Source organism: Sus scrofa, chromosome 11, assembly GCF_054392235.1.
Source record: "Sus scrofa isolate SSC_HxYL_T2T_F1_AM1 chromosome 11, Sscrofa_HxYL_maternal_Yorkshire_Landrace_v2.0, whole genome shotgun sequence".
NCBI lineage: Eukaryota > Metazoa > Chordata > Mammalia > Artiodactyla > Suidae > Sus > Sus scrofa.
The window spans coordinates 18,403,341-18,428,055 of NC_139393.1; the positions used below are offsets into that span (position 1 = coordinate 18,403,341).

The 24,715-nt window shown below is 39.4% G+C and overlaps 2 protein-coding genes across 5 annotated transcripts in view; one reads left to right on the forward strand and one right to left on the reverse strand.

The window, feature by feature from the left end:
- Window positions 1-1,906, reverse strand: part of TRIM13 (tripartite motif containing 13) — a 54,397-nt gene extending 52,491 nt beyond the window's left edge. Inside the window, exon 1 of one of the 2 annotated variants that reach the window (XM_084981695.1) lies at window positions 1,590-1,906. The gene's annotated coding sequence lies outside the window, so the exon portion shown is untranslated. Of the gene's footprint in view, window positions 1-1,579 lie in introns of both variants that reach the window. The other variant, XM_084981694.1, reaches the window with a different exon arrangement.
- On the forward strand, window positions 1,155-24,487 carry SPRYD7 (SPRY domain containing 7). 3 transcript variants are annotated; one of them, XR_014818792.1, is made up of 6 exons: window positions 1,155-1,315; window positions 7,012-7,128; window positions 10,656-10,822; window positions 16,781-16,883; window positions 21,953-23,141; window positions 24,018-24,487. XR_014818792.1 is itself a non-coding variant. In NM_001243529.1 (5 exons), the coding sequence occupies exons 1-5, from the start codon at window positions 1,210-1,212 to the stop codon at window positions 22,048-22,050; spliced, it is 591 nt and encodes a 196-aa protein (NP_001230458.1). In that variant the 5' UTR covers window positions 1,182-1,209; the 3' UTR covers window positions 22,051-22,248. The 3 variants fall into 3 exon arrangements, 1 of the variants encoding a protein (NP_001230458.1); XR_014818793.1 differs by having other exon boundaries at window positions 10,656-15,605; window positions 15,915-16,883; window positions 21,953-24,487; NM_001243529.1 differs by lacking the exon at window positions 24,018-24,487 and having other exon boundaries at window positions 1,182-1,315; window positions 21,953-22,248.
- Window positions 24,488-24,715: the final 228 nt, after the last annotated feature.

Sequence of the window (24,715 nt, forward strand, 5' to 3'; positions counted from 1 at the left end):
AAAAATTCTCCCATTCTGAAGGGAAAAATTCACCATAAAAGATATTTGTCACTAAGAAGTTATGTCGAAGAACCCATTACATACTGAGGGGGCATTTTGCGTCAGGTCTCCCAGGGCTTGAATCCTGGGGAAGTCTTCAGATGGAACCTTATTTGACAACAGAGGTTTAAGCCAGATTAATTCTAGAGGTCGTCCCAGACTTTCTCCAGGCGACAAGTGGTATCTGAAGATGGAAAATGGATCAGGATGCGGATGATCTAAGTAGTGCACCAGATGACTGGTGCTCCCAAACGGGAGGCTCCTACATGGAAACAGGAAACAACAGGCTGTAGGAACTCAGTCCTTCCCCTGAACCGCTGACTCAGGGGTTCCCATTACACTCATTAGAACCCATTATCCATGCCGCTGAATTTGGAAGAGACAGGTCAAGAATCGCCCTCCAGCCCTGCCCCAGGGAGTCCCCTCCCGGGGTGGCCTCCAGTACGCCCCTCAACGGGAAACTCGTCTCTGCACCTAAAATGCAGCAGGGGAGTCGACTCAAGAGCCCTGGATGCATAGCCACTGTGCAATTACTAACAGCCATTACTCCTGGGCCCTGTGCGTCTGTTCATGATTTGAGAAAATTCTCCAGAAACCAGCCACGGCGGGGGGCGGTGAGAGGGGGCCAGAGGCTCTTCGCGAAGGCGAAGTTCTCTCAGTCCTGGGCGTGGAGGGAGGACATCTTCGGGCTGTTTTAAATCAGCTCCCACTCCCCCAGGCAAATTTGCCACTGCCAACTAATGCCTAAAATAATGTCGAAGTGGGGGGCAGTTTTTAAACTACAGCATCCAAGGACACCTGAGCTAAATGAGAACGCAAGTCAGCTCGAGCCCGGGTCAGTACAGAAATACCTACATAAGCGGGGCGGCACAAAAGGGAAAAACCTTTCCGCGCAGGCGCACGCGGTTCACCGCCCGGCCGCCACGCCCTCTGCCCCGCCCCGCCCCCAGCCCCGCCCGCCGGCCGATCCTCGGTATCTTCCGCCCAGGCAGGCTTCGCCTCAGACTGCGCTGCACCCTCCCCGCCAGGGGCGTCGCTGTACCAGCCTCTGCGCCCCACAGACTCCCTCCGGCGCTCGGGCGGGGGCAGGAGGCGGAGCGGAGGGGTAGGGGCGGGAGTCGCCGCGGTCTAGGGGCGGTGGGTCGCGGTGTCGTCGGCGGTCCCTGAGACATGGCCTCCTCGGTGTTCTGCTGCCTGCGGTGCTGCAGAGATGGCGGGACGGGCCACATCCCTCTGAAAGAGATGCCGGCCGTGCAGCTGGACACGCAACACATGGGTAAGGGCCCTCCCTTCCCGTGACCCAACGGCCCACCCCGAGTCGGGCGGTGCGGGTCGGGGTCAGTCGGGGGTCGCGAGCACCACGCGCGGCCGGGCCCCGCCGGGCCCCGCCCCCTGCCCTCGCCCTGCGACGCTGCCCTCGGCCGGGTCTGGCGGATCTCCTCCAGACACAGGCCGCCTCCACTTCGGCCCGGTTCTGTGTTCAAGGCTACGCAGTGTTGTCTGCCCTCGCCTAGTGGAGATGGTGTGTGGGTGGACCTACCCGTTCTCACCGGAATCTCCTCCGAGCTGTCGCATCCTGAGACTCGGCACAAGTTCCCAGGCGTGGGGAGCGATAGTACTGTGGTGCCCCTCCTACGGTGTCCCACGGGCGAGCTCCAGTCAAATCCAATACATTTTCAGAATGCTTTAGCTGATTTCGGCTCCTTCTGCCCAGGCAGCTTTCTCTTAGCCCATCATTTATCGGTTGTTTTATTGAAAATTATTTTCCTCTCACCTACTAATGTCAAAACAGGGCAAGTTGCAGAAGCTTCAAGTCACAGCTCATGTCAGACCGTGTCACTTCAACTAAAACCTCCCATTGTCTGACTCCTCCTTAGTCACGCTTAGCGGTGTTGTAATTTCATCTGACTGGTCTGTTGCCAACAATTCAGGCTGTTGCAAAAATAAAACAGCACTTTGCTTCTTCTCATGTATGTTTTTCCTTCCAATTTCGCATGAACATATAGCTTCTCTCACATTCTTCCTCTCCCCTCTGTAGCCTCTTTCACAACCTTATTATTGTTTCTGTTCTTAGACTGTCCCATGTAGTTTCATGTTTCTGGAGTATGGTTCTAGAAGGAGAGATTCCCACTAAGTATTTCAGAGTACTATCTTTTTGTGGATTATTCTCTTCTAAATATATATATATGCACTTTCAGTTTTTCCCACATTTCTCTTTGGCTAAAGGACAGTACATTAAAGTAAGAAAGGGATTTCTTAATATTTATAGCAAAACCCTCTCCTGCCTAGATTCTTTATAATTCTAGAGACACTCTTCCCATTATATTTCTATAGCATGAACTAAACCACAAATGTAATTATATACTGCTTTTTATTGGGGTATTTAATTTAATTTTTTTTTTTTTTTTTTTGTCTTTTTGTAGGGCCGCACCTGAAGCATATGGAGGTTCCCAGGCTAGGGGTCTAATCAGAGCTGTAGCTGCTGGCCTATGCCTCAGCCACAGCAATGCAGGTTCTGAGCCCCATTTGTGACCTATACCACAGCTCACCGCCATGTGGGATCCTTAACCCACTGAGCAAGGCCAGGGATCAAACCTGAAACCTCATGGTTCCTAGTCAGATTCGTTTCCACTGCCCCACGATGGAAACTCCAGGGGTGTTTAATTTTAATCCTTATGTCTCCTAAATTTAATGCAGCAGCGTAATACATAAATACATGTAAATGTATGTGTATATCTCTTTAAATTATTACTTATTCATCATCGTTTATAGACAGATGTTCAAATCCTATAATTTCCCTGAGAAAATGTTTCCATTCCATTTATTCATTCGCTCAACTGATATTTATTGGATGACTCTCAGATGGCAGGCATTGTTTTAGATGCTGGCAACACGCATAGTTCCTGGAGCTTATGATCAGCTTTAGTTCTTTTCTGTCTCTACTGCCAAAATCCTGAATTACTACAATCTACTCTGTAAAGTATTCCTTTTCTCTGGTCTCTTCTACAAAGAGCTGGTCACTTGTGCTTGTTCCACTATGTTCTCCTTTTCCAAAGCTGCATAGCGTCTTTCAGTAATGTCATTTCCCAGTTTTCTACCTGCGTGGAAACTTTTTCTTATCCTGTCTTCTGGTGAATTCAAATTCTTCAATCACAGAAGCAACCTGATTTTAGAAAATAATAGGAGAGGCTTATCAAGCTAGGAATAGTTTAAAGCATGCATTGATCTTAAGTTGATATATGAGGAGCACACTTAGTGAATATGCATGTGCTTGGATATGTGAAACTTTATTTAGATAACTTAAGGAGTGTAGTTGCCTTTAGATTTAAGAAAATAGTCTGGGAGTTCCCATCGTGGCGCAGTGGTTAACGAATCCGACTAGGAACCATGAGGTTGCGGGTTCGGTCCCTGCCCTTGCTCGGTGGGTTAACGATCCAGCGTTGCCGTGAGCTGTGGTGTAGGTTGCAGACGCGGCTCGGATCCCGCGTTGCTGTGGCTCTGGCGTAGGCCGGTGGCTACAGCTCCGATTCGACCCCTAGCCTGGGAACCTCCATATGCCGCAGGAGCGGCCCAAGAAATAGCAACAACAACAACAACCAAGAGACAAAAGACAAAAAAAAAAAAGAAAGAAAGAAAGAAAGAAAATGTCTGTTTTCCAAGTTCATATCCAAACATAGCTTGTCTCTTTCAAAGTTATCACTTACTTTGGTGATGCTGCATCACTTAAAACCATTTGGAATTCCTCTTGAGATTTTCTGGGCACTAGTTTTTGTAAATACCTTCTTTTTCACCATAACCTCAATGTTTAATTGTGAATTGACTTTTTAGAAATGAATATCTTCCAAGGTAGCTGCTTTGAAAGGGATGCCATTAATTTGGGAATGTCTAATGTTTCTTAAAAAATACACTTTGGCTATGTTTATGTATGTCCTGGCTATACTCAAATTCGCCTTGACTTTCTTTTTTTTCCTTTTTTGCTATTTCTTGGTCCGCTCCCACGGCATATGGAGGTTCCCAGGCTAGGGGTTGAATCGGAGCTGTAGCCACCGGCCTATGCCAGAGCCACAGCAACGCTGGACCCGAGCCACGTCTGCAGTCTACACCACAGCTCATGGCTACACTGGATCGTTAACCGACTGAGCAAGGGCAGGGACCAAACCCGCAACCTCGTGGTTCCTAGTCGGATTCATTAACCACTGCGCCATGACGGGAACTCCCGCCTTGACTTTCTAAGCAACACTGACAATTAATAAACCTACACGAAAATCCTAGATCCAAATAAAGGCTATCTTTGTACTTAAAAAAGAGGAATGAAGTAAACTTAAAATAATTCCTTAATGCTTCACAAGCATTCAGAATGTTTTCTGAATATATCCATCTTTCTATATGAAACATCTCAGTACTTAGCAGAATGCCTTGGAGAGAAGAAATATTATTGTAGGAAGAGAATAAAACCATATTCAGAGTTGATTCTGTGGTTCCAACTCAGAGTTACGTTATGAGAACCATAGAGCATTGCTAGGTAAGAAGAAAATACCATTTATCTGCATAATTCTGTGAAATGCCTTTCACATAGGATGCTTTCAACTCAAGATTTTTGAAACAATGAGGGAAAGTTACTGGTTCATGTAAACTTAAAACCTATGAAGACAGCAGTAGCTTCAGGAAAGACTCAGTGTGTCAAGCACTGGGCTTCTTTTCATCTCTTTCTTCTGCCTTCTGCTGCTTATTCCTGAAGGCTGGTGTTTGTGATAACTTGCAGTCTCTCCCTGGGCTGTAGGCTTCGTCATTCAGATCCAGCAAGAATGAGAAACTCCATTCTTTCATTCTCTTTGCAAAAGTCCTGTGACTCTGCTGGTAGTGGCTTAGGTCATATAACTGTTTTTCACTCAGTTGCTGTGGCCAAGAAATGTGGAATGCAGTGATTGACTTAACACAAGTCTAGGCTGTACCCCTGAAGCCAGAGACTGAGTCAGCTTCCTTGGAACTGTTTTTATCTCCAGAGGGAAATCTGTTGGGAAAGGAAGAACAGATGCTACATGTTCACTACAGAGTACTGAGCAGAGCATATTCATTCATTTCTGTATCAGTTATTTGTTGCGTGTCTGCTGGATGCCAAGTACTCCATGGTCTTTGCCATCAAACAGGAGCTGGGCCCTGGATGCTTTCCAGTTGAAACTGCTGGAGGTATATGGGGCAGCCAGATGTAAATTATGCACAAAAACACTTTCCCGGAATTTGGGATTTAACTTTTGTAATTAGAAAAAAAAAAAGGGTGCTAATGAATTTTTAATAACCATATAGTAGTTTTATTTCAGAGAGTGTCTCTGTTAAAACAACCAGTTTAGAACTGTGATAGAATCTGAAAATTTGGTATTTCTCTTATGTATTTCTCCCAAATAATTTTTTTTTGTTTAACTATGAATTCACCAGTAAGTTAATGAGAGACCTGCCTCACTGTTAATGCCTTTTGTTGCTATGCTTTAGGTTTATTCGATCCCCTCTGGAGGCATTCCCTACAGTTCTCATAGCCAGATATACTTGGCTTGTACACTTCTCACCAGCAAAGTCACACTGGTCACAGATCTTGGGAGTCACATACCTTGATGTTACGGAATATTTCTTACGTATTAGAATTGTATTAGGTTTCTTCATGTTCTCTGATATACATGCTTTCCTAAATCAATATTTGGAGGAGAACTGATATTGGAGTCACATTTTCAAGAGACTGTTAAATGTTATTTGTATTTTTTTTGTTTTGTTTTTTTGTTTTTGCTATTTCCTGGGCTGCTCCTGCGGCACATGGAGGTTCCCAGGCTAGGGATCCAGTCGGAGCTGTAGCCACTGGCGTACACCAGAGCCACAGCAACGCGAGATCCGAGCCACGTCTGCAACCTACACCACAGCTCACGGCAACGCCAGATCCTTAACCCACTGAGCAAGGCCAGGGACCGAACCCGCAACCTCATGGTTCCTAATCAGATTCGTTAACCACTGTGCCATGACGGGAACTCCGAGACTGTTAAATGTTATTTGAAACTAAACAAATTTTCCATGAGAATAAAATATGTTTAATGATACTAAAATCTTGTTAGCACATTTGCAGTATGATTGACAGCAGCTATCTTGTAAATTTTTTTTTTTTTTTTTTGCCATTTCTTGGGCCGCTCCCGCGGCCTATGGAGATTCCCAGGCTAGGGGTCTAATCGGAACTGTAGCCGCCAGCCCACGCCAGAGCCACAGCAACGCAGGATCCGAACCGCGTCTGCGACCTACAACACATATCACGGCAACGCCGGATCCTTAACCCACTGAGCAAGGGCAGGGATCAAACCCGCAACCTCATGGTTCCTAGTCGGATTCGTTAATCACTGCGCCGCGACGGGAACTCCTGTAAATATTTTTAAGACCCTAAAATCAACATCTTTTCATATCAGCTGTTTCAAGAACATAGATGTATGTTCCTTTCCGTATTCTATTAATCTTCAGTTCTTACTTGACCAATGCATTAGCATAGAACCTTGTAGACATTCTTTCAGTTTTTAGAGTGTTTCACTTTCATTGGATTGAATTGAACATTGTACTAACTCACCACAGTTTCTTTTAAGTATTTTATGTTTTTATTTAGATTGAGATTTATGAAATCATAAAATTGATTCATTGGCTAAAACTAAAGTCTCCTTATACCTTAGAAGAGTTTTAAATATTCAGTACAATTCAGAGCTACTACTGTTTACTTGAAACTATCTAATTAAATAAGATTTCTAGCCACAAATGAATATTAAATATACATGTTCTCTCAGGGAAGGGAAGGGAAGTTTTTTAAATAGTCTATCAATATTTTCATATATCAAAGTATATATAGTGTCCCTATTTTTTGTAGACCAAGAATTAAAAGTGAAGCAGAAATTAACCTTGGTTATTGTATAAGAGAATGCAAAACTTAACACAGTGTCTATATTTTTTGTTTAGGAACAGATGTTGTCATTGTAAAAAATGGAAGAAGAATATGTGGAACAGGAGGTTGTTTAGCCAGTGCACCCCTACATCAAAACAAAAGCTACTTTGAATTCAAAATCCAGTCCACAGGTTGGTATGATGTTACTTTACTATTAAAAGGCCTAATTATTCTAAATATTAGGAGTAATTTTCAGTATATGCAAAGAATTAATGAGATATTAAAAAAAGCACTAAACTGTTACTTAGAAGACCTTTTTCTTCTACCTCTTATGTGATCCTGGTTTAATTAGTTAATTTAGTTAAATTAGGTTCTTTTTTCTCATCTATAAAATGGATTATAGGAGTGGCCCTTCCTGCTGCACATGAGCTATATGTACATTAGTGTTTTGAGGACAGAACACACTGGATCATATAAGGCACAACCATTGTTATTAATATAGATCATTATTAATTACAGCTAGATGAAGTTTCATTTGGTCAAGAATATAAGGCATAGACTCTTGGTATTTTATCTTAGATAAAATTAATGTTATGATTCTGAATTTTTTCTCTTAACTCTTGTTAAGATTCCCTGATTCAATGTCTTCTGAAGCAACTGGCAGATTTAGAATTCTGATAGAAGGCTTAAAGTCTGTAAAAATTTATGAATCTGTGCACCTGAAACTAACAAAATACTATAAATCAACTGTACTTCAAAATGGAAAAAAAAGAATAAATAAAATAGAAAATAAAAACAATAGACAAAATTGATTAAAAAATCAACTATACTTCAAAATAACAATTTTTTTAAATTATGAAGTTTCTTGCATTGTATGGCAATTCTACACGAGTATTAAGATAGTTATTAATTGGAGTTCCCATCATGGCGCAGCAGAAACGAATCTGACTATGAACCGTGAGGTTACAGGTTTGATCCCTGGCCTCGCTCAGTGGGTTAAGGATCCGGTGTTGCCGTGAGCTGTGGTGTAGGTCGCAGATGGGTCTCAGATCTAGTGTTGCTGTGACTTTGGCGTAGGCCGACAGCTGTAGCTCTGATTGGACCCCTAGCCTGGGAACTTCCATATGCCATGGCTGTGGCCCTAAAAAAGACAAAAAAAAAAAAAGATACTAACTTGTGCCAGTGTTTAACATAGGGGCATTTTTTAAGGCTCTATTTTAAAGACATTTCTAATGAAATATGGCATGGATAATATACAGAGTAGGAAAACTAGAGCAGAATAAATTAATTCTGCTCTTCCTCTTACTTGAATACATAAAACATCCCTCTATATCTTGTTTTTTAAATTCATTAAAAGTACTGATTTTTCTTAAGTGTGTGAAATAAATATGAATCTGTCCTCCATTCCATTCTTTTGTAAGTTAACTCCATGGCTGCAGAATGTTTCTGGTTATTGTAATCTTCTCAAAGTATAACTTACCTTTTCTTTTCTTTTTTTTTTTTGTCTTTTGGCCATTTCTTAGGCCGCTCCTGAGGCATATGGAGGTTCCCAGGCCATGGGTCTAATTGAAGCTGTAGCTGCTGGCCTACACCAGAGCCACAGCAATGCCAGATCCTTAACCCACTGAGCAAGGCCAGGGATCGAACCCGCAATCTCATGGTTCCTAGTCGGATTTGTTAACCACTGAGCCACGACGGGAACTCCAACATAACTTTTCTTAAGAGAAGCGAATATTTCCTTGAGCCTTAACGCTAATGCAATTTTTTATGAGGATTTTCTGTAAAGGATGCTATCCTCAGTGTTATCTCTAGAATAAATTCATTGTTAGAGTTCGTAGCATTGATGCCTCAATGAAAGCTTGAGACAATTGTGCCAAAGTATATTACAGTATACATAGTTCTTTAGCAGAAAGAGAACTTCATAACCCTGTCTAGAACTGTTGTCCCAGGAAATAGGTATTATCACCTGCCATCATTCTTAAAATTGTCCCACCTTGTTAAGGATATATTATATAGTCAGATTATTTAGGAAGCCAAGACGGTGAGGTCCAGACATGCAGCTTTCTGATGGTCTCACTCAATCCAGAAGAATTGGATTTGTTGACAACATGGTCTTTAAACCTTCTTTTATTCATAGAATTTCTCCTAACTGATTTGATAAAAATGGAGAAGGAAACAGTTTGAGACATAACCAGGAGCTCTAGGTATTCTGTTAGAGTAATTAAGAAAAGAGCTGCTTGTTTTAAAAGTCCACTTAGGGGAGTTCCGTTGTGACCCAGCAGAATATTAAGGACCCGGCATCGTCACAGCAGCAGCTCAGGTCACTGCTGTGGTGCAGGTTCTACCCCTAGTCCAAGAATTTCTGTATGCCATAGGCATGGCCGAAAATAATAACAATAATAATAATAATAATAATAATGATGATGATGATAATGTCAGAGTTCCCATTGTGGTGCAGTGGAAACGAATCCAACAAGTATCCATGAGGATGCAGGTTCAATCCCTGGCCTCGCTCAGTGGGTTAAGGATCCAGCATTGCCATGAGCTGTGGTATGGGTTACGGTCTCAGCTCTGATCCAGCATTGCTGTGGGTCTGGCGAAGGCCAGCAGCAGCAGCTCTGTTTCCACCCCTAGCCTGGGAACTGCCATATGCCACAGGTGTGGCCCTGGAAAGCAAAATAATAATAATAATTTAAAAAATAAAGTCGGAGTTCCCGTCGTGGCGCAGTGGTTAACGAATCCGACTAGGAACCATGAGGTGGCGGGTTCGGTCCCTGCCCTTGCTCAGTGGGTTAAGGATCCGGCGTTGCGGTGAGCTGTGGTGTAGGTTGCAGACACGGCTCGGATCCTGTGTTGCTGTGGCTCTGGCGTAGGCTGGCGGCTACAGCTCCGATTGGACCCCTAGCCTGGGAACCTCCATATGCCGCGGGAGCGGCCCAAGAAATGGCAAAAAGACCAAAAAAAAAAAAAAAAAAAAAAAAAAAAAAAAATAAAGTCAACTTAGACCAAAGGGTTTAAACTCATGGACTTAAGGTATTGGATAAGAAAGTGATTTTATACTATATCATTATTTTTTTCCTTCCCATGATATTGACTAGGTGATATATTATTTGTCGCATATTATAGTATTATAGATGCAAACACTAAAGATAGTGATTTTCTGCTTCTCAGAGCTGGTGCTTGAAATAGAATCCCAGGCCATTTAAATTCAAAGTGTAGCTTTTAAAAAATATTTTTAGAGAGTAATAATAATAATCATGACAATAGGTACTGTTTTTTTTTTTTAAGTACTTCCTCTGTGCTTTACTTATCCATTAAAAAAAAAATACTTACACTGTTCCAAGAGCTTTACTTGGATTATGCTGCTGTATCTTCTAATAACGAAGAAGTGAGTACGGTTGGAATCCATAGTTCACAGGTGAAGAAGCAGAGAGAGGTTAAGTAACTTCCCTGAGGTGATACATAGCAAAGTCAGTGTTTAAACCTAGACAGCACAACTCCAGGGCCCACTCTCTTATCTCGAAGACTGTATGTACTACATCTGCAGAGAACATAGTATAGTTTGCAGCTACTTTTAAAAGATTTTTTTTAAGATTAACAAAAAATAGTGATAATATACCACTTTTTAAAAAAAACAATTTGCACTCTCTTTTAAGACAACTCCTTTCATATTTGTGTTCTTCAGATCTGGGGAGGATTTAAACTGTTATGTTTTTAGGAATCTGGGGTATTGGCGTTGCAACTCAGAAAGTTAACTTGAATCAGATCCCTCTTGGCCGAGATGTGCACAGTTTGGTGATGAGAAATGATGGAGCCCTGTACCACAACAACGAGGAGAAAAATAGGCTGCCAGCAAACAGCCTTCCCCAGGAGGGCGATGTGGTGGTGAGTTGTCTTGTAGAGTTGTTTTCTGCTGTAAATTATTAAACTTGAACTGTTTCTAGTATGTATAGTTTTGCCTGGGACTTTGTGGTTTGAATTCCAAAGCACTGGAATTGGCTCTAATGAGGTATTACATTTTCCAGAGAGAATGCTTAATATAGATGCTGCTGCCTTATCTTAAATGCCTTCTCCTTTCTGGAGCTGCCACTGGCGAAGAAAATCAGTGTGAACCCTTATTTTCATTTGGGAGAATTTATGATAGGTTGCCTGCTGATTAACATTTCCTGCTTCTCTCACGTAAAAGAAATCTTGACCCACAATTTTAAAAGTTTGCTGACCCTTATATGAGAAAATACTAGGTATTTTTGGAGATGGAGATCTCGTAGAGAAAATTTGGACATATATTACTTAATTTGTTATGACTTTCTGTTAAAGAATTAACAGAAAGCATTTTTTTTTTTTAAATTTTATTTTCCCACTGTACAGCAAGGGGGTCAGGTTATCCTTACATGTATACATTACAATTACAGTTTTTCCCCCACCATTTCTTCTGTTGCAACATGAGTATCTAGACATAACAGAAAGCATTTTATCAGGAGTATTGGTCCTTATTAAACATAACCTTATTAAACTTCCTTCACTTTCAGAACTCTCTAAGGAACTGGACTCAAAGTTCTAAGGCTTGATTGTAGGAAGGTTTTTGTGGAAAGCATGTGAAGACTTCTCTATTTTTATTTTCAGCTAGATATATTCATCTTTACCAAAGCCACACTATTGAAAATGTAATTCAAAGATCCCTTTCTGTCTTTTCTAGATACTTCTTCTCAAACAGTGTTATACAAGAACCTTATACACTGAGTTCAGGCCTTTAGCTATTGATTAAGAACAGAGATCCTGGGTCTCTTTTAAGCCTACGTGCCCTTATACGGAGATCCTTGGATTCCTGGCTCTCCTACCAAGTTGAAAGGTGTCTGTAAATAACAAGGGAGAGTTTCTAAAAATAAGATGACACAGACAAAGTAAATCCAGGTTATTAAAGAAATTACAGTATTCTGGAGAGAGTGAAGAAAGATGTGGAAATGAAGATTTTTAATTAGCGTCTGATTTCTTTTCTGCAATTTAAAAAATGTAACAGTTTTTTAATAGGTAAATTATCAAAAGTATGTTTTTCCTAAATTAACTAAAGAAAATAAGGGAATTAAAAATATAAACCATTTTTTAAATCTGCTTTTCTCTGTCCTTCCTTTTGAATAGTTAGTTCTTTGTTTGTAAATCATTGCCAGATGCCCGTATGTGCAACACCCTTATTCAAATGGTTATTCTTGCAAGATAATTTTTTTTTTTTTTTTTTTTTTTTTTTTTTTTTTTTTTAAGGGTCAAACCCAAGGCACATGGAAGTTCCCAGGCTAGGGGTCAAATTGGAGCTGCAGCTGCACAGCCATAGCCATAATCACGGGAGCCGGAATCCAAGCTAAGTCTGTAACCTACACTGCAGCTCAAGCAACGCTGGATCCTTAACCCACTGAGTGAGGCCAGGAGTAGAACCTGCATCTTCATGAGTACTAGTCAGGTTTATTTTGCTGAGCCACAAAGGGAATTCCTTGAAAGAGAATCTTGAAGTCGTGATTATGTCATCAACCTGTTTACGCCAAAAATGAAATTCAAACATAAGAATAATCAGTAACAAATGTTTTTCTTTGTTGAGATAGATTGAACTGCCACTGTATGTTATTCTTTCTCTTTTCTTTTTTTTTTGGTCTTTTTTGGGCTGCGCTTGCGGCATATGGAGGTTCCCAGGCTAGGGGTCAAATTGGAGCTATAGCCTCTGGCCTACGCCACAGTAATGCCAGATCCTAGCTGTGTCTGTGACCTACACCACAGCTCACAGCAACACTGGATCCTTAACCCACTGAGCAAGACCAGGGATTGAACCTGCGTCCTCATGGATGCTAGTCAGAGTCGTGCCTGCTGAGCCACAATGGGAACTCCCCACTGTGTGTGATTCTTGCCTTTCTGTCTATTCTTTGAGATGACTGATACCTCAGATTGACTGATTTAAGAATGTCATTTTTAGTCTGTCAGCATTATTAAATTAGGCTTTAAGTTTTTATGCCCATTCTGATAAAGGGAGGACTCAAAAAGATGAAATATATATAGGATGCTGAAAAGTAAAACATTAGCCTACTGCATTAACTTTATCTTCCTAGTTCAAACACTTGAGGACAAATTTCACCAAATTGCTGACAGAGGCATAGGAAAAATGGATTGGATTATAAGTCAGGAAAAACATTCTCATGTGTAGAATTTTAGTCATACACCATTCTCTGAAGAGAAGTCAAGAAAAATAAGCTTTCAACATCTAACAAATGATTATATTTATACAATAATCATACAGTACAAACAGGGAGCAGCACTAGGGAGGCATACCTGAAACAGCTTATGTTTGTTTTTTTCCTTTTATATATAGTTTTGAAAAGTGAAGATTACGTTTTAAAATTACACTTTTCAGTTTAATTTCAAATAAGTTTTATAAATATTATATGTAATGATAATTATCATCATCATAATGATAATAATTGAAAACACTAACATCTGTTATGAGCTGGGCACTGCTTTAAGTGCCTGACAGGGGTTTAATTTTTTTTTTTTTTTTTTTTGTCTTTTCAGGACCGCACCCATGGCATATGGAGGTTCCCAGGCTATGGGTCGGATCAGAGCTGTAGCTGCTGGCCTACACCACAGCTCACGGCAACGCCAGATCCTTAACCCACTGGGTTAGGCCAGGGATCGAACTCGAAACCTCATGGTTCCTTTTTTTTTTTTTTTTTTTTTTTTTTAGGTCTTTTTAGGGCCATGCCCACAGTATATGGAGGTTCCCAGGCTAGAGGTCCAAACGGAGCTGCAGCTTCCAGCCTACGCCAGAGCCACAGCAACTCAGGATCCGAACTGTGTCTGCAACCTACACCACAGCTCATGGCAACACTGGATCCTTAACCCACTGAGCGAGGCCAGGGATCGAACCCACAACCTCATGCATACTAGTCGGATTTGTTAACCACTGAGCCACGATGGGAACTCCCAGAAACCTCATGGTTCCTAGTTGGGTTCGTTAACCCTTGAGCCACGATGGGAACTCCAGGTTAAATTTTTTAATCTTCAGAATGACCCTGTGAAATAGGTAGTACTGTTATTACCATTTACAAATTAGAAGTTAAGTAACTTCTTATTTGGGGTGATCCCAGGATTGCAGTATAGGCAGTCTAATTTCAGAGTCTGTTCACCAAATCTGCCAACAATTTTTGGTAAATCTTTAGAACACATCAGATTTTTTTTTTGTTGTCATTATAACATAATCAAACTTAGTTTTTCTTCTTTCTTTTTTTTTTTTTTTTTTTTTTTTTTGTCTTTTTAGGGCCACACCCATGGCACTTGGAGGTTCCCAGGCTAGGGGTCCAATCGGAGCTTAGCTGCTGGCCTACGCCAGAGCCACAGCAATGTCAGATCCGAGCTGTATCCTTAACCCGCTGAGCGAGGCCAGGGATCAGACCCGAAACCTCATGCTTCCTAGTCGGATTCGCTTCTGTTGTGCCACAATGGGAACTCCCAGACTTAGTTTATCTAAATCATATAGAAGGACAGATTAAGTTAGAAAATGCTTGAACTTAAATTCTGCTGATGGACAGTGGCGGTTCTTGCATCCTTCCTCTCTTAGGATTTTGCCGTTAAGCTGGATGCTGAGATTGAAAACTTGCTGGTTTGCAATAGGTTTTGCTGCCACCAGGTGGGGAAGGGTGACAGGAGTACAACCTGCTGCTGGCCTGAACTGCTAGATTTCCTTTAGTCCTACAAAGAGTACCATCTTTGCTTTTTATGTTCCTAGGTTTTTGGTTTTTTTAATGAAAACAGACTTCTTCACTAAGAAAGCTAAATCCCAGCCATTACGTGGTTTTGTTATTATATTTGAATACATAAACTGAAACAAAACAAAAGCAATATTTATCTTTCTTAGTGTTTAGTCTAACTCTGGCTTTGCTAAGATTTGAGGGGAATCTTTTAGCACGTAACATGTTGACTTTGCTGGGCCTTAGCTGTCTTAACTGGAAAATGAGGGAATTAAGACTAGATCATCTGTAAGATTTTTTCCTACCTCTCAAGATTTTAGGTTCATATAATTTATCTGTATTCAGAAATCCTTGAAGTGGTTGCTTCTTGGTCTGTGAACATGATTTTTCTATTGAAAAGTCTCCGCTGTCTATTATTAATTCTTCAAAGGAAAGGTCTCTTTTTGTTGTCAATTAGTAACTGTTCTACAACGTTTTAAAGACAGTTAAAAGTTTAAAAGTTTTTAGAGGTTTTGAATTGAACGGCAATTCAAAAAAAAGTTTTCTGAAGCCATACTCTGTGGGTTTAAATCCCAGCTCTGCCGTTTCCTAGCTCTGCAACCCTAGGTAAGTTATTTAACCTCTCCCCTTTAGCTACCTCATCTATAAAATGGAAATAATAATAATACCTATCTCATAAGGATTAAATGAGTAAATATGGAATGCCTAGAAGAGTGCTTGATGTATAATGCAGTTTAAGTGTTTTCTAGCACTTTAATAATAATTATTAGTTGTGATTTTTATACCATTAATAATGTACAAAGTGATATATTTTTATTCTGTTGTCTTTTAAAAAAGCTCTTTATTTTTGGAAATAAGTTGTATAAAGACAGTTCATGACAGTTGAAAACAGTGACAGGTAATAATCCCCAAAGGTGAAAACGTCATTGTTTTTCCCTCCCGAGGTCACATTCTTTTTTTTTTTTTTTTTTTTTTTTTTTGTCTTTTTGTTGTTGTTGTTGTTGTTGCTATTTCTTGGGCCGCTCCCTCGGCATATGGAGGTTCCCAGGCTAGGGGTCCAATCGGAGCTGTAGCCACCGGCCTACGCCAGAGCCACAGCAACTCGGGATCCGACCCGCGTCTGCAACCTATACCACAGCTCACGGCAACGCCGGATCGTCAACCCACTGAGCAAGGGCAGGGACCGAACCCGCAACCTCATGGTTCCTAGTCGGATTCGTTAACCACTGCGCCACGACGGGAACTCCCCCGAGGTCACATTCTACATAAGAGAGCGGTGTTTCTATATGAGTTTAGAAGGTCTCTCTGTTTACAGTATATAGTACTTATATCATCTTAATATTGAAAATATAAAATCCAGATTATCTGACTATAATACTAAGATTTAAACGGATGTCATTAGTTTTATATCTAATGTGGACTCTTGGGATTTTACCTTTTCCTCACTACATAATATCACTACTAATTTTTTTAATTTTATAATGATTTTTATTTTTTCTGTTATAGCTGGTTTATGGTGTTCTGTCAATTTTCTACTGTATGGCAAGGTGACCCAGTCACACATACATGTATACATTCTTTTTTCTCACATTATCATGCTCGACTGCAAGTGACTAGATACAGTTCCCAGTGCTATACAGCAGAATCTCATTGCTTATCCATTGCAAAGGCAATAGTTTGCATCTTTTAATCCTAAATTCCCAGTCCATCACACTCCCTCCCCCTTCCCAAGGACAACCACAAGTCTGTTCTCCAAGTCCATGAGTTTCTTTCCTGTGGAAAGGTTCATTTGTGCCACATATTAGATTCCAGATGTAAGCGGTATCTGTGCTATTTGTCTTTCTCTTTCTGACTTACTTCACTTAGTATGAGTCTCTGGATCCATCCATGTTGCTGCAAAAGGCATTATTTTGTTCTTTTTTATGGCTGAGTTCACTACTAATTTTTTTAAGCTCAGTTCAAGTAGAATTCTACCAAATTATAAACCTTTAATAAAGCTGTTGTGACCCTTTGCTGAGTTTTTTGTGTTTCCATACTTGCCAATCAGTGCTTTCTGGCTGTTCAGTTTTTTATGGAACATGAATTTTTTACCCTTTTAAATATTTACTTTGCTTTCTAGGGTATTACATATGACCATGTAGAATTAAATGTATATTTGAATGGGAAAAACATGCATTGTCCAGCATCAGGAATACGAGGGACAGTGTATCCAGTTGTTTATGGTAAGCTAAAATATTTCTAAACATTATTAGATATATGTTAACTTTTACTTGACATTTTCATTAACTTTATAACTATCATTCAGAAGTCTGAATAAGTTAATAAGGACCGTTGTATATGGAATATACTCAGTAGATTATCACAGTCCTGCTTTGCAGGACTAAGGAAGTTTTTAATTTTTAAATTTTTTTATTAAAGTATAGTTGATTTACAATGTTGTTTCAGTTTCTGCTGTACAGCAGAGTGACCCAGTCATACATATATACACATTCTTTTCCTCATATTATCTTCCATCATCTTCTATCACAAGAGATTGGATATAGTTTCCTCCTTTGTAGTAGGACCTCACTGCTAATCTAAGGAATGTTTTATTCCCCATGTACTTAAAAAATAAACTTGCTAGGAGTTCCCAATTGAGGCTGAGTAGTAACGTACCTGACTAATGGCCCTGCTCAGTGGGTTAAGGATTCAGTGTTGCTGTGAGCTCTGGTATAGGCTGGCAGCTGTAGCTCTGATTTGACCCCTGGCCTGGGAACTTCCATATGCCGCAGGTGCAGCCCTAAAAAAAAAAAAAGGCAAAAAAATAATAAACTTTGCTAAATACGGTGATTATATTTAAATATTCAGTAGCCATATTCCGTTTTATATCACAGTCTTCCTCCCCCCTGAGTTTTAAAAAATTTTTTCTTTTTTTTTTTTTCAGGGCCATACCCATGGCATATGGAAGTTCCCAGGCTATGGGTCAAATCAGAGCCGCAGCTGCCAGCCTACCAGCGCAGCCACAGCAACTTGGGATCCAGTCTGTATCTGTGACCTATACCATGGCTCATGGCAACACTGGATACTTAACCCACTGAGTGTGACCAGGGATCAAATCCTTGTCCTCATGGTTACTAGTCAAGTTCTTTACCACTGAGCCATAACAGGAACTCCTTTAAAAAATTTTTTTCGGAGTTCCCGTCATGGTGCAGAGGAAACGAATCCAACTAGGAACCATGAGGTTGCGGGTGTGATCCCTGGCCTTCCTCAGTGGGTTAAGGATCCGGTGTTGCTGTGAGTTGTGGTGTAGGTCACTGACTCGGCTCGGATCCGGTGTTGCTGTGGCTGTGGTGTAGGCCAGCAGCTACAGCTCTGATTAGACCCCCTAGCCTGGGAACCTCCATATACCACAGGTGCAGCCCTCAAAAAAGACAAAAGACAAAAGAAAAAAACAAAAAACAAAAAAAAAAATTTTTTTTTTCATGACCGCACCCATGGCATATGGAAGCTCCGAGGCTAGAGGTTGAATCGGACCTGCAGCTGCCCACCTACACCACAGCAACATAGGATCCGAGCCATATCTGCAACCTACGCAGAAGCTTGCAACAAGTCGAAATCCTTAACCCACTGAACAAGGCAAGGGATTGAACCCACATCCTCATGGATACTAGTCAGATTCTTAACCTGCTGAGCCACAGCAGGAGCTCCCTGTAGTCTTGTATTCTAGAAATTTCCAAGAAGCTTTAAGAATTTACAAAAAGATATTTCTGCCATTTGTTATAGAGGATTAGATGACCAGGAGATGTAATTGTAAAGGGTATTTTGGAACCAGGGATAGAAATTCCATGTAGATTAAGCATTAGTTACCGTATGAAACTACCTAAACGTTAAGACTGTTCTGAGAGAAATTATGACTAGAATGGTTGTGTATAGATTGTTTTGCTTTTCATAGCCACGTAGGTCTAAGTGCTTTAGTTCCTGTACAAGTGCATCCCTCAAAGAATTGGGTAACTTAGAGACGACTCTGTACCACTTAGTTACTATGATTTTCTTACAGAAAATTTCAAGCAAGTATAGAAGAAAAGAGAATGGAGTCAGGATCTCTCATGTCCCCATCACCCAGTTTCAAACACTTGTCACCTAGTAGCCATCAGGTTTCATCTCCTCCCAATGGTCTTGCTGTTCTTCACTTCCCCTCCTTGTATTCTTTTGAGGCAAATGCCAGACATTACACCCATATTTACTCTTAAATATTTTATATGTATCTCCAAAAATAAAGTCTCTCTCTATAAAAAACATGCATAAGTGCAGTGCTTTTATCACTCTATTCTGCTTATTTTTCATGTTAGCAACTTTTTTTTTTTTTTTTTTTTTTGGTCTTTTTTGCCTTTTCTAGGGCCTCTCCTGTGGCATGTGGAGGTTCCCAGGCTAGGGGTCCAATCGGAGCTGTAGCCGCCAGCCCACGCCAGAGCCACAGCAACGCAGGATCCGAGCCGCGTCTGCGACGTACACCACAGCTCACGGCAACACCGGATCCCTAACCCACTGAGCAAGAGCAAGAATCAAACCCGCAACCTCATGGTTCCTAGTCGGATTTGTTAACCACTGCACCACGATGGGAACTCCTATGTTAGCAACTTTAATTCAGCGGGTGTATGATTTTTCTGCCCGTGCCTTTAGTAGATCTAAAAACATTTTCTCATTTACTTACTTTGATTCTTAGATTGGAGCCATATTAACAACTAATTGTTAACTTTTTTGTAGTAACTTACTAGAAGAGTAGCAGTGTTTGGGATAGCAGAAAAATATACAGTAGCAAATATAAATATTTAATAACTCGACAACAATCAAAGCCTGTGCTTTACTTTTTAGTTAAGGTTTTTATTTATCTTCTTTTCTCCTAAATATTACTTTTCCGTGTTTTTTCACATAAAGGTATATTTTTCAACTTGATATAGGTTAGTTTCCTCGCAGTACTGTGTAAGCCTGAAAGAAATGTCTTTATTTACTTAAATAAATGGAAATGTAGCTTAATGTTCAAAATAATTTAGTCTGAGACATGAAATAAATATCAGTAGAATGACTGAATTATTCAAATGAGTATAGAAACGAGATTTTCTAAAATTTTTTTGATTTGGCATTATTTTTAATGTAATAAAGTTAAAGGTAGTAAATTATATGTGCTAAAGTATATTTCATAAACTGAAATTGTTAAATCAGTCCGGTTAAATTAAATAAAATATTTTAATAGCCCAATATTCTCAAAGATAAAAATAAAATTCAAATTCACTTACTGTTTGTCCTCTATCCCATCCCTAATCCTAAATCCATCCAGTTCTTTGTTTTGTCATTTCTTACACTCAACCTGTGGAGAGAAAACTGTATAACACTGAAGAACAGTGTTGTTACCGAGTTAAGACTTCCAGCCTAGTCTAAGTTCTCAGTGTTTTTGGTAATTCTTTTACATCTCTGCATGTTCCAGACTTTCATTGTGCTTCTTGAATTCCCTGTTGATTCTCCATAGATGACCTTCTTTCTCTTCCACTTTAAGAGAAACAGGCCATCGGTGGCGAGCACCAGCATCCCTCTCCATCTTCTGTCCAGCTTTTCTGGATCTACTCCAGTCTTGCCTTTTTCCATCTCATCTTACAAGAAGTGGTGCCCTTTGTGTTCAAAAACCTCAGTCTGTGGTCTAGATTTCGAACTCCTCAAGTCTGAGACTTCACTGTCAGTTATTTCATCTCTATCTCATGTCATCAGTGTCTCTCTTCAATGCCTATAAACATTCTGAATCATTCTTATTCCAAAATACACTCCCTTAAATTTATCCCCCTCACCAGTCCTGTGTCTACCCTTTTCCGCATGGCCGCATTTCTTATAGATCAGCCTCCGTCACTGTCTGTGTTGTACGTTCATCTGTTCTTCAGCATGGTGTGGCTGCCTTTACCACCACGTCACTGAAAGCACCCTTGTTAATACCACTAGTGACTTCATAAATGTCTAATCCAGTGCTTAACTTTTTCCTGTCTTTATTATGAAATATAAAATATTTAGTAATGGGAGTTCCCGTCGTGGCGCAGTGGTTAACGAATCCCACTAGGAACCATGAGGTTGCAGGTTCGGTCCCTGCCCTTGCTCAGTGGGTTAACGATCCGGCGTTGCTGTGAGCTGTGGTGTAGGTTGCAGACGCGGCTCGGATCCCGCGTTGCTGTGGCTCTGGCGTAGGCCGGTGGCTACAGCTCCGATTCAACCCCTAGCCTGGGAACCTCCATATGCCGCGGGAGCGGCCCAAGAAATAGCAACAACAACAACAACAAAAGACCAAAAAAAAAAAAAAAATTTAGTAATGTGCATTAAATATATATGTGCAGTTTAACAAACAGCTAAAGAGAACACCCATGTCATCACTATAATCAGGATAATGAACATATTCAGCACCCCTGAAAGTCTCTTCTGCTCCCTTATAATCCTTTCTGCTCACCTCTCCCCACCCCACCTCAGTCAGCCACTCTCTGCTTTCTGTCACCTAAGATTGTCTTGCATTTTTAGAGTATTAAAATAAATAGAATCATGGAGTTTGTATTCTTTTTTGGTCAGGCTTCTTTTACTCAGCATAATTATTTTAAGATTTATCCATGTTGTAATATGTATCAATAATTCATTCATTTTTACTACCAAGTGTATAGTTCATGGTGTGGATATATCACAATTGGTTTTTCCCTTCACCTGTTAATGGATATTCAGGTTGTTTCCAGTTTTTGGCTCTTAGAATTAAAGCTGATATGAACATTGATGTACAAGCCTTTAGATAGATATATGCATTCATTTCTCGTGGTAAAAACATGTAGAAGCTGAATAAGGACTGTAGTCTGATTAACAGTATTAACAGTTAGTTTTACAGTTTAGATATTGTACTGTAGTTGTATAAGATGTTACCATGGGGAGAAGCTGGATGCGGTATACATAGGACTTTCTGTATTATTTTTGCTACTTCGATCTATAATTTTTTAAATAAATTATTTTTAAGAAGTAATTTATCTTAATATATAAAATTGAGAAAGTAGATAGTAAATAAGAAAAATTACCCATATTTATTCCATAATTATTAACAATATTTCCTTTCAGTGTCCTTGATAGTCTTCATTGTGGTTATTTTTACCCCATAGAATCATGTTTCATAACCTGGACAGCAGATGTGTTTATTCTTCTTGCCTTTTAATAATATGGCGTCATAGAAACAGCTTATTTTATAAGTTCTATTCCAATTAAGCTATTTGCTTCTAATTTATTTTCTTTCTTTTTCTATCTCTAGTTGATGACAGTGCAATTTTGGATTGCCAGTTCAGTGAATTTTATCATACTCCTCCACCTGGTTTTGAAAAGATATTATTTGAACAGCAGATCTTCTGAATGTATTTGTTTTTGAAACTTGTATTTCTGCACTGTTAAAAGTGTTTACCATTTAATAAAGCTTTACCTGACCTATAGATGAAAATATATTCTTAAAAACATGCTTGTTAATGTTATCTAAGTGTATACAATATACCATCCTGAAGTTCTGATTTAAAATACTTACGTTTTGTGATATGAAATCAGCATTTGGGGAAGTTTATTTAATTCTTATTTAAATAAATATAACTGTGGGTTTAATTAACAGTATTAAGTGGAAATATGTATATAAATATTTAAAAGGGAATCTTTCTTATGTAAAATACTTGTTTTGATAGAGATGTAGAGTTGAATGGGGTATTTTTGTCGTTCTGAAGATTGGACCTCATTAATTAAGTCTGCAGTTCAGTAATTTTGTGTCTCGGTGTCTTTTTTATATAGAACATAACAAATGACAAATTTCTATTATTAGCAGCTTCACTTCCGGCAATTTAATTTACTGTAAAATGTACCACATTTCTTTAAATTGCTTATTTTGTTTGTATGTCATTGCTTTTGATCTTTTTTGTGAAAGGAGATGAATGTTGTAGTAACTGTCAGAGCATTTGGTTGAGGATCATCATCCTGTGTTACTTCAGTACCTGAGTAAGGAGTGGTTGATGGGTGATGTAGTGTACATGACAGACATTTAGAATAGTACGATGCTTTGAACTTAAATGTAAATGAGATTATTCTTTTAAGGACTTTTATTTAAATGTGCATTTGCCTGTAAGGAATAATAAAGTAGTAGTAATTAAGGAATATTCAGTGCTATATTAAATACATGTTCTTTCTGTTTTGTGAATTATACGATAAATTCACTTCACCCTCGATTATTTCAGAAGTTCAGAAATGAGTGAAGCTTCTTCATGACCTTGGGCCTTTGCCGAGTTTTCAGGAAGAATCCCTGAGCTTTAGATAACGCCCTACTAAGTTGAACAAATACACTGTATAAATCTTTCGTACAGTCTTCTTTCCAGATGAGCACATCCGAGGCATGAGAAAAGCATGGCTTTAGAATTGAAGGAGATCTGAAGAGTAGTTTTTGCCACCTGATGCCGTTATCTCTTCAGGCAAGTTCCTCACTTTCTCTGAGCATAGGTTCCCCATTTATAAAAGGAATAATCATACCTGCCTGATTAAGATTCTGTAACTAGTTAAATAAGGTTACGTATGTAAAACACTGTCATCATAGGCAGTCAATGAATGTAGCTTCTTTGTTGACTCTGCTTAGTGGTTTGCCTAGTGTGGTCTTCAGACCAGCAGCATCAGTGTCCCCTGGGGACTTGTTAGTAAAGGACATTCAGACCCCACCCTGGACCCACTGAATCAGAAACTACTGGGGATGGCACCCAGGAATCTGTGTTTGAACAAGCCCTTCATGTGATTCTGATTCATGTTAAAGACAGAACCACTGCTCAGGAGGGAATTCTTTGAGAGTGATTGCCTTCTGTAAGCTTTCTGAAGATTTAAGACAGGCTATTTTTGACCCAAAGACAAGAGGATCCCATACAATATTTTTATTTATTGTTCATTTGTTAGACAAAAACATGGCAGTGTGTTTTGAAAACGTAAATATACTTGAGTAACATCTATTTCCATAAATCCCTAATTTATCTCTGTAGATATATATGAACTGTGTATTATTTATGCATTTTTGTCTAACTTTCTGACCTAGTAATTTTCATTCATAAAGAACATGCTTATTGGGAAAGGGAATTAATGTAACAGCTATTCATGCTCTTTATAAAGTGATCTACCTCTTAGTTATTTTTTAAAAGCCAGCCTTTTTTTTTTTAAATCATCATATTCTTCTTAAGACTATCTTTGCTACCTCTAATAATATAGAATAGGCATAGTACTAAAAATGGCACATGAGTTTTGTCCATGACAACAGTTTGATGAAGTCTAGATGTGTTTTTAATCTGCAGATATCTAATTTCTCTTAGGAAAATTACCTATAACCTCAGTCTAATCTTGAGAAAAACATCAGACAATTCCAGTAGAGGGTCTTCCTAAAAAATACTTGAGCAGTACTCCGAGCTATCAAGGTCATCAAAAACAGAGAAAGTCTGAGACACTGTCACACCCAAGGGAAGCCCAGTGGAACATGACAAGTCAGAAGTGCGGACCAGGAACACAAAAAGGACATTAGGTAAAAACTAAGGAAATCTGAATAAGTCACAGACTTTAGTTAATAGTAATGTATCAGTATTTGTTTATTAATTGTAACAAATGTACCATAGTAATTAATGTAAGATGTTAATAATGGGAGAAACTGGGAGAGGGGTATATGGGAACTCTGTACTGTTGTCTCAATTTTTCTGTAAATCTAAACTGTTCTAAAAAAAAATAAAGTCTATTTTAAAAAAACTATTGAGCTAGGAGAAATTTAAAAATAAAGCCTTTCTTAAAGCCAGTAGAATATTAGTATGGTATATGCCTATAGCTTTAAGTATTCAGTGATCACTAAATATAGACTAGAGGGGACATAAAACACTGTTGTTTTTTAACACAAAAAAATCCTGCATTTGTTCCTGGCTAAAGAGACTGTCCACTGTCTTGAATCTCTTTATTGCAAACAATCCAATTTGTTCACACTGGTGTAGATTTTTATACTTAAACTGAAAATTAATCAGTGATTTAT